Source organism: Coenobita brevimanus, unplaced genomic scaffold (genome assembly GCF_032717465.1).
Source record: "Coenobita brevimanus isolate Jiangsu-jjx unplaced genomic scaffold, ASM3271746v2 jjx.HiC_scaffold_2583, whole genome shotgun sequence".
Classification (NCBI taxonomy): domain Eukaryota; kingdom Metazoa; phylum Arthropoda; class Malacostraca; order Decapoda; family Coenobitidae; genus Coenobita; species Coenobita brevimanus.
Genome location: NW_027643526.1, coordinates 103,745 through 114,629, shown reverse-complemented (window position 1 = coordinate 114,629; position 10,885 = coordinate 103,745). Strand labels below are relative to the sequence as shown.

Genomic DNA, 10,885 nt, shown 5'->3' with positions numbered 1-10,885 from the left:
GACTTGTGTCATTCTTTAATATTTCACGAATGCTTTACAGACTATGTTATTGTTTTTAACTGCATGCTTCTGTATGTATTCTACAATTGTAGTTTTTCCTGCACAGGCCTTATGATCGCGTAGCAGATGTCATGGGAATGACGGTGGGAGCAGTGCGTGCACTTGTACACCGCAACCCGGGTTCTCGCAGTGGTACACGAACACCACCACCTGGGACAGACACTCCCCCTGCAACACCACCAGGCACACCGACACCCACCTCCACACCACGTCTCTTTGACAATTTTGCCATTGGTGCCATACGCCGCCATGTACATGGTGAATTTGCTAAGAAACATACTTTCACCATTAGCACGTTGACAGACGACTTACGGAAAAAAGGACATCATCCCTAGTGAAACCTCAGACACAGCGGTGTGGCGATTACTACACAGCATGGGGTTGCGCTATAAGACCTCACAGAGGAAAATGTACGTACGCAAGGAGTCACTTGATATTGTGTGCTGGCGCATTGGCACTCTCCGATCACTCAGGGAATATCGGAAGGAGGGGAGACGAGTGGTATACGTTGATGAGACATGGTTCACCACGAGGATGCATCCCAGCAAGGAGTGGGTGGACACCTCACAGCCTGCGACCAGTGCCGCCTACAGTCGTCAGGTCCCGCCTGGAGAGGGTGAGCGCTTTGTGGTTGTTGCTGCGGGCACAGCTGACGGTTTTGTTGACGATGCATTCTTGTGCTTCCCAGCAAAAAACAAAAGTGGTGACTATCACGGCGAAATGAACAGTAATCTCTTCCTCCGCTGGCTGACGTCGCAGCTCCTTCCAGCCTTGCCTGAGCCATCAGTGCTGGTGCTTGACAATGCGCCATACCACAACCAGCTGAGTGAGGAAAGTCGCTGCCCTACCACCTCCACCATCAAAGCAGGCATCGTGGAATGGTTGACGTGCCGCCAGATACCATTCCCACCACACGCCACACGCCCTGAGTTGCTGCAGATCTGTAAGCAGAACCGGCCACAACCGCTGTACCAGATTGATGACGTCATCCGTGCATGGGGTCATGAAGTCGTCCGACTGCCACCAGCTCATCCTGAGCTCAACGCCATTGAGCAGGTCTGGGGTTCAATGAAAAAACATGTGCGTTCCTCACTGCAGCGGTTCACTCGGGCAGATCTGCAGGCCAGGATAGAGGAAGCCAAGCTTAGCGCAACAAGGGAGGTGTGGGAAGGTGCAGTGAGACGGTCCAGAGCCTTCGAGGATGAGTAGGCTACTGGTGCACGGATAACATCCATAAGCGTGTAGATCCCGTAATTATCAACATCGAGAGTGATTCCGAGGATGATTTGTTCCTTGATAGTGACGAAGACTGTGAATAAACTTTCTGTAATATGCTCAGTTGTTTGCATCACTTTTCTACCTATTATGATATTTATTATGAGAGAGAGAGAGAGAGAGAGAGAGAGAGAGAGAGAGAGAGAGAGAGAGAGAGAGAGAGAGAGAGAGAGAGAGAGAGAGAATTTCATAAATCCATTACGGCCCTATTATGTTGTGTTGATTATATACCGTACCGTACTGGTTTGTAAGTTAAACTGTGTGATTTAATTTTGGATACCTTATCTTACCTGCTCGTAGTAAACACGTCGATATGGGGGGTAAAGGAATTAAGAGATCGTGATAGTAGGCACATTATATTGGGTGAATAAGGTGACGGTCATACGCTCTTTAGTCAACTCCCGTTTATATAACTTCAGGACATACAATAACAATGATTAAATGAACACAGACTCTACAAACAACAACATACTGTGTTTATGATACCCGATACTAATCATTATAACATGATAGAGTGGACAGAGGGGGCGGGGGCTACGGGAAGGCCAGCAGGAATGAGGGTTGAGGGGGGAAGTGAGGAGGGGGAGGGGGGAAATGAGGAGGGGGAAGGGAGAGGGGGGAGAGGGAGGGAGGTAGGGAGGGAGAGGAAGGGGATGGGGGGTAGCGGACGTTCGATTGTGTTGATTATTCTGGCGACTCACGCGACTTTGCCTTTAAACGTCAAGAGTAAACGCCTTCAGTAACACCACTTGGCAATGCCGTATATTACCAAAAATTAGCGGGAGGTGTCATGTACACTGTGTCAAAGTATCATACCGATCAATTGATTAGTTTGAAAGATATTTGAGAAAAACCATGATACACGGTCCATGAAATGGATAGTAGTTGAACATCTACCTGGGAATAAGTTAGTGTTGGGCGACTTTAACGCCCATCACTATCAATGGGGTAGCTTGAGGATTGATGGTCGTGGGGAGCAAGTAGCCGACCTAATACTACAGTCCAACCTCTGTCTTCTGAACGATGGTAGAGCGACTCGTGTAGATGATCGTACTGGTAACTTTTCGGCCATTGACTTATCTTTGGCCTCCCCTGGTATACATCAAGATTTCTCATGGGACCCTTACGACGACTCCTTGGGAAGTGATCATTTACCCATCTGTCTTTCTTATACACGCGACATCATTTCGGACACTCCACCTCCAAAATTTAACTATAAGAAAGCAGATTGGGGATCCTTCTCAAGGATCGCCAATTTAGATATATCTGGGGAGACCATAGATGTTAAGGTCGAAAATATACCTACTTCCATATTACACGCAGCTGAGGCTGCTATTCCCAAGACTTCTACAGTTCAGGCGAAGCATAGAGCACATTGGTGGACGCCGGATTGCCGACAAGCATTAAGAAAACGCAATAGGAGATACAGGATTTTTGATAGTCAGCCCACTGAGAAAAATTTTATTGCATACAAACAGGCACGGGCTGAGGCAAGGAGAATAATAAGAAGGGCCAAACGTGACTCCTGGCGGTCCTTTGTGTCCACGGTGACTCGTACAACACCATTACGTAAAGTCTGGTCCACTATAAGAATATTAAATAATAAAGGCCCATACATACGTATCACCACCCTGCGGGTTAATAATAACATCTATGACGAGCCAGTGGACGTTGCTAACATCCTCGCCAGGAGTTTTTTTCATGTAAGTAGCTCAGCCAATTATGATCCGCGTTTTCAACATCATAAACGCACGGCTGAGCTACAGATATTAGACTTTGCCACAGAAGACGTAGTTTTCCCGTACAACCAAGAGTTTACACTAGATGAACTGCTCCTTGCCCTAAAATCCTGTAAAGACACCAGCCCTGAACCAGACACCATCACGTATGGTATGATCCAGCATCTTAATCAGGACAACCTGATTAAGATGTTAGCATTGTACAATGAGATTTGGGCGTCTCGAACGTTCCCAAACTCATGGCACTTTGCGCTCGTCATACTGATACACAAAGAGGCTGGTCGTCTTATGAATCCCACATCATTTCGTCCTATTGTGTTGACTTCTTGTCTATGTAAGGTCATGGAAAAAATGGTAAACAATAGGCTTCGTTTTGTTTTAGAGTCGAAGAATTTGTTAAATGATCAACAATGTGGCTTCCGTAAATACAGAAGTTCACTAGATCATTTAATGAATTTGGAGCATTGTATTGCAGAGGCATTTGCCAATAAAGAATTCATGATAGGGGTGTTCTTGGACATCCATAAAGCCTATGACATGACATGGCGACATGGTATACTAATGAAGCTCTATGCTTACGGTTTAAGAGGAAATTTGCCAATTTTTATTTCAAATTTCTTAAGGGACAGGACTTTCTGTCAAATTGCCCCGTAACGTAACATCGGATATATTTATCCAGGAAAACGGGGTGCCGCAGGGAAGTGTGCTTCAATCAATCAATCAATCATTTCCTGTGGCACCCTCGGGGATGCATAGGGCCTCGATGAACTCACACCACCACATCCTATCTTGTGCTAACTCCTCAAGATCTACCCCAACACTCATCTCCAGCTTCCCGTCTAATTGTCCTCACCCACGTCTCTTTTGGCCTTCCTCTACCTCTCCTACCAAGTGCCACCCACCCTGGTGTACCTCGTACTATTCCCTGTCTCCTATACACATGTCCTAGCCACTTCCATCGTGAGAACCTAACATATTCATCGACCGACTGCACTCCCGTTATTTCTCTAATTCTACTATTTGGTATCCTTTCCCACCACTTAACTCCTAATATTCTTCTAAGTGCTTTGTTTTCAAACACCAAGAATTTATTTTCCATAGTCACTGTGCTGTACCAAGACTCGTGTCCATAAATTAAGATACTCCTAACCATTACCTTATAAAGTTTGATTTTTGTATGCACAGAAAAATTGTTATTATTCCAAATATTTTTAAGCATCCCCATTGCCTGATTAGCCTTCTTTAACCTTTCCTCGAATTCAAAGTTCAAAGAACCATCCTTGGCTAAATAAGTACCTAAATATTTAAACCTATCAACTTGCTTTACAACCATACATCCAATTACACATTCCTGCGCATTTTCTTTATTCATATTGATTATTTCAGTTTTTCCACAATTAGTAACCAAACCCACCTTGCGACCTTCACTCACCTACTTTATTTAGTATTATGATCAATGATATTCTGTCATCAGCTCCCATCTCCAGGAATCTTAAATACTCGCTCTATGCTGACGATTGTGCAATATGGCACTCCTCCCGTAATGCACAATTTTCGGCGGGCGGATTCAAGCAGCTCTTGACTCCGTCCACCTATGTGCCTCGCAGTGGGGATTTAAGTTTTCCGTCCGTAAGTGTGCCGCTGTAGTCTTCATTAATCGTAACGTACCTAATTTGTGCTTAACTTTGGATAATCAGGCGGTACCTTTTCAAATTTCTGTAAAATTTCTAGGAATACATTTTGATCGAAGAATGAATTTTAAACTTCACGTTAATACTTTGCTTGCTCGTTGTGATAAACCGTTAAATGTCCTTAAGTACCTAGCGGGAACTACCTGGGGTGCCGACAGAAAATCTTTATTAATGGTGTATAAGTCCCTTATTCAATCGAAGCTAGACTATGGCGCACAGGTGTATGGCTCGGCATCTGATGCCACGCTGAAAGGATTGGATGTGCTACAGAATAAATGTTTGCGAAATGTGTCTTGGAGCCGTCCGGTGTACACGTGTGGCTCGTATGGAAGTGGAGGCGAATGTGCCTCCCCTCCGTATTCGCCGTGACCACCTGGCCTTGTCCTACGGCGTAAGGACATTAAGGAAAAGTAATATCGGCAATGTGGCCTGTACCCCCCTGCGTCAATACCACCACCTTCTGCGGGGGGTGCGTCGGCCACTTGCCGCTCGCCTCCACTTACTGACTCAGGAGCTTGGTGTGGACCCCAGTGACTGTGACAAGTTGATGTTTAAAAATATATCGCCTTGGGAGCCACCCGGCTTTACAGTGGATGTCACATGGCTCCCAGCACCAAAGGCCAAGGCGCCGGAGGTGGAGGTCACCTTACCCTCCTACACTTTATTAGGCCGTATGTCGGGCTTGCAACGATCATGTACAGACGTCGGAATAAGTTGGTTTCCTTTTCTGTGTTTGTAACACTGCTCGATTGAGAGGTATCCCCTCCCCCTCCCTTCTTCATGGTCCCACATTCCCACCCATCCCCCCCACTTTTCTCTCCGCCCCATGACTCCACCCGGTACCCTCCATACTCTTGCTCACAGTCAGCTTGGAATTCTGTACTTCAAGCACCTCTCTAATTACTTGTAGTCCGAACAACTAATAAAGGAATAGTACAGTACATATCATAAACCAAGTTAGAAGATTTACTACACACACACACACACACACACACACACACACACACACACACACAAATAAATCTGCTGTGATGAAATATTGCGGTAGTAGACACCTCTTTTACACACACACACACACACACACACACACACACACACACACACACACACACACACACACACACACACACACACACACACACACACACACACACACACAGAATTAGTCTGTTGTGATTAAATGTTACGGTAGTAGACACCTCTTTTACATACACACACACACACACACACACACACACACACACACACACACACAGAATAAATCTACTGTGATTAAATGTTGCGATAGTAGAAACCTCTTTTACACACACACACACACACACACACACACACACACACAGATAGATAGATAGATAGATAGATAGATAGAGAGAGAGAGAGAGAGAGAGAGAGAGAGAGAGAGAGAGAGAGAGAGAGAGAGAGAGAGAGAGAGGAGTAACAAGGAAAAGTTAGGATCTTAATGATTATGCAGCCCATACCGTGGAGATACTTCTTGTTTGCCTGGGAATGCATATCCAATTCACATTTATTCTAGTGTAAGATCCTGCCGATGAATCCCTTAAACTTCTCTACTGTAGTGTTAACAACGTCCATGTTGAGTCAGTTCCACATGTGGAGCTGATCTTGCACGTGAAAAAGTTTTCACGTAATTCTGCTGGTAAATTTTTTCATTTACAGCTTCCAACCATGGTTGTGTGCCGAGTCCGTGTTAAGAGTAAGCAACTTTGTATGTAATGATTGTGAAACCCATTCAGATTTTAAACACTTTAATGAGCTGACCTCGTAGTGTACGAGTTTCTGCTAAAAAAAAAGTCCCACAGCCCTCAGGCCAACCTGATACCTTAGTCTCCTGAACTCATTTATGTCGACGTAAATCTTTTTCAAGCGATCAAAATTCCACAGCTATACCCAGGAAGTGGCCGTATTAAGGAGATATAGATTATGAGAACAATCTCTATATTCCTAGAGAGAGAGAGAGAGAGAGAGAGAGAGAGAGAGAGTAAAATGATGTAAGATGGGGAAGAGAGAAAGAGAGAGAGAAGAGTGAGAAGGAGAGAGAGAGAGAGAGAGAGAGAGAGAGAGAGAGAGAGAGAGAGAGAGAGAGAGAGAGAGAGAGAGAGAGAGTAAAATGATGTAAGATGGGGAAAAGAAAGAGAGAAAGAGAGGTGGAGAGAAGAGTGAGAAGGAAAGGAGAGAGAGAGAGAGAGAGAGAGAGAGAGAGAGAGAGAGAGAGACTTGGAATGGTAAGAACAATCAGGAGAAATACTGTTTAAAAAAGTGAGTGAGAGAAGAAGCTGAAGCAGAGAGGAAGAAAACACGCAGGTGAAAAAATGGAACAATGTTATAGGAGTGACACAGGGACGGCAGCACACACACACACACACACACCGCTCGCTGGTGCAGTGGTAACGCTCTCGCTTGCCAACTGGTGGACGGGAGTTCGCGCCTCGCTCAGGTTGAGAAAAGTTTCACTAACGAAGTGGGTGGTTACTGTCCCCCTTGAGCAAGGGGACGGGTGTGTGGGTGTGTGAAGGTCACAGCCTTGCCCTTAGATCGGACTATATGAGCTCTCAGCTCCCTTCCGGGAGGGTAAAAGCTGACGATCACGACCATCAAGTGATCCTGACCGACCCGGTGAATTACACACACACACACTTTTTGAACATTTGTCGACCTGTCTGTGCCTGTCTGTGTACTGCACCTCCCTCTCCTTCTCTCTCTCTCTGGATCCTTTGTCTCATCCCCAGTTTCCTTTTCCCTCCTTCCCCTTTCTCTATAGCTGTCTGCCCAGTCCCTACCTTCCTCCCTCTCTCTTTCCTTTCCTTCGTCTCTTCCCCTCTGTCACCCCCTCCTTACCTCACTCATCTTTTCTTTCTCCCTCCCAGTGTCACAACTTTGTCTTACTTTTTTCATCTGTCACATGACTTACCTTTTTTTCTCCATTACGCTCTGCATATTTCTTTACTTGTACTAAATCCATTTCCTTCACTGCTTTCTTTCCTCAGTAATAACTGCATGCTCCTTTTTCTCTCTCCTTTCTCCGTCTCTCCCTGTCCCCCGAGATTTCTTTCATTCCGCTCTTCCCACTGTCTTTCCCTCCCTCCCTCCCTCTCCCTCCACTTGTCTTCCCTTCTTAACATCCCCCTCCTCTTCCTTGCCCTAAAAATTAACCTATTTTCTTCCCACCCTTAATCTTTACTTTCTCTCCGCAAATTTCTCTAATTTGTCTGTTTCTCTGCCTCCCTTTTTACTTGAATGTTACATTCGTTCTACTCAGCCTCAATGCTTTCGTCTTATCCTGCCTATTTCTTTGCCTGTGTCTTGGCCAGAATAACACACTTTCTTCCTCCTTCCTGTTACTTGCCTCCTTTTCTAATTTTTCTCATTATCGTTCTCAGCATTCCGTTCCGTAGCTGTCTTTCCCACTGTCCCCTTTTGTTATCCCTATTTCTATGTTTGCTCCTTTCCCATTTCCTCTCAGCTGTCTCCCCTTTTGTCTCTACTTCCCTGTCTCCCGGCCTTTCGATTCACACCCGCCTTTTCTCTTTCCCTTTCACACTGCTTGTATCTCATTTCACCTCTGTCTCTTCTTCTCACACCCTGTCTCTTTTCTTAGCTCTCGTTGTTCTCTCCTTGCCTCTCCCCTTCTTATTTTCTCCGTAACTGTCCTCTCATTCCTCAGGTTTCCACTCGCTCTCCCTTTCCGCCTGTTGCTCCCTGTCTTTTAACTCTCTCTCTCTCTCTCTCTCTCTCTCTCTCTCTCTCTCTCTTTCACACACACACACACACACACACTTTGTAGTACACCTTTGCCTAACTTGGTTTATAATATATACTGTACTCTTCCTTTATTAGTTGTTCGAACTACACGTAATTAGAGGTGCTTGAACTACAGAAACCCCTAGCTGGCTGTGAGCGAGAGTATGGAGGGTACCGGATGGGGTTATGGGGTCGGAGAGAGAAGTGAGGGGGTTTGGTGGGAGTGTGGAACTATGAGGAAGGGAGGAGGAGGGGACACCTCTCCAGCAGTGAAGAATATTCTTGCGGGAAAGTAACGCAAGGTATGTAAGTGCCGTTAGAGTGAAGTACCGGCAGTCTCTACTCGGAAAAACCAGCAATATTATTTGACGCGTATGCTCCAGGTCGTGGCGAATATTAATTAAGTAGTAGAGTTAACTTAGAGTAAGAACTATAACGTTTAAGTGAACCTCTGTCACTCATGGATGGACGTCTAGTCTTTAATAAGTAGACTGAAGCCTTATATGGCTATCAAGTCAAGTACTTACTTGCTGTCAAGTCGTAAATAAGTGATTGAAATTTCCCTTGTGTCGAGATGAGACTCGGGATAATAAGTTAATGTTATAACTGTGTAATTTGTTCTGAAGTAGTGTAAATACTTTGTAGCAGATTGTTAAAAATTAAAGTAAAAATTGTTTCTGTGTTTTGTAACCTTAGTGTGGAACTGTTAATTTTTGGGAAGTCAAGGAGGGAGTCTGGGGCAGAAAGAGGTATTTAATATCTTGTTGCCCTAACCTACGAGGTTACAGGTCCCTTCTGGGCTTGTCTCCACACTCTCCGCTGCTACTGTCACACGCTACCAATACTCATTAGTGGCGGCCATTCACCGTACTTGGCGAGACTGAGTACGAAACATACCTCGGGTAAGTAGAGAGTGGAGGACACGACAATGGTGGCAGCTTAATGGGATATTTAAGGCTTAATTAAACTTTTGAGTTAAGCGGTTCCACACCTAGGTTCTTACACTCGTGTATGGAATTCAGTAGCGACTCTAGTTCTTACAGTGGTTCAGACGAAATTTCCTTTGTTCATTACTTTGATTCAGACACAGACTCAGACGAAGTACTGTTCGAAATGGCTGATGCTGCAGCTGCAGCAGGGATCGCTACCCTGTCCGACCAACTATCGCAGGCTATTGCCGATAATGCTAAGGATGCTGTCTACCGCGTTAAAGGGTTAAAGAGCTTTGCTGCAAGTAGAACTGCCACATTACCTGAATATCCTGGTGTCATCTTAGAAACAGACCTTAGCAAATGGCTTCAGGACATAGAGAGTAAGACTACGGGACCTAGGTGGACTATTGCCGGTCGCTTTGATGTGGTCCGGGAGTACACTCTAGGTGGGGTACATGACAGCATTGAGGACCTTATTATCAGGGTCAATGATGATTGGGACCGGTTTAAATCTATTCTCACAACGCTGCTGTCCCCAGAACAAACTCTCCAACCTACATTTCATGCGTTAAAACATGCGCGTCGTAATCCTGGCGCACGGTTGGTTGAATACTGGCTGCGATTGACTAGTATAGCTAAACGCATTGGAACTCTGCAGCCTCGGTACTATGACTGTTCCTTGTACCATGCTTTGGACAACTTTCTCGACGTATTCCCTGCCCAGTATAGAGCAACACTTGATCAGCAAGAGTTTACAGGCCCTGTCGATGCCCTTGATAAAGTTGTGAGTAAAGCCACTGAGTGGGCACAACGAAGTCACTCGTCGTTGGCAGATGTAAATGTAGCAAAAGAAAAGAGAAGGGATGTAGTTGCACATGTAAGTGTTGAGTCAAAAGAGGCCAAGGTTCCAAAAGAAAAAACAGGCACTGGAAAATCCACGGGGGATGCCCCAGCCAACTGTAATAGGTGCGGTGAGGCGGGCCATCGAGCACGTACCTGTCGCGCGCCTAACCCACTCTCGAGAGGCCAGGTTTTTGAGACTTCTGGAGGAGGAGTAGGCCACTGAATGAGACTTGTAGGTGCTCAAGGAAGCTTTTGAGACTTTTGCAGGTGGGGAAAAATACTGCTGTAGGTGCTCAAGGAGGCTTTTGAGACTTGTGAACGAGGGGAAGGAGGCTTCGAGGTGAGACTTCTGCAGGAGAGTAAGGAACCGAACCACTAACACAGCTGCGACACTCTGTCCCTGGAGGGAGTGACAGGGGCGTCCGTCCTCTCTTAGCTCACTCGCGGTCCACACTGACTCCATTCACCACTGCGCTCCCTCGGCCCTCTCTCTAGACTTAGAGAATTGACGGCTAGGATGCTGGGTCGACATACATTTATAATCTTTCTTTTGCCTTATCAACGTTCTCTGTCTCAACCAGAGTTT

At 45.7% G+C, this 10,885-nt stretch overlaps 1 protein-coding gene across 1 annotated transcript; it reads left to right on the top strand.

Moving 5' to 3' along the window:
* Positions 1 to 435: 435 nt before the first annotated feature.
* On the top strand, positions 436 to 1,269 carry LOC145389884 (uncharacterized). Its single transcript, XM_080265009.1, has one exon. The coding sequence runs from the start codon at positions 436 to 438 to the stop codon at positions 1,267 to 1,269; it is 834 nt and encodes a 277-aa protein (XP_080121135.1).
* Positions 1,270 to 10,885: the final 9,616 nt, after the last annotated feature.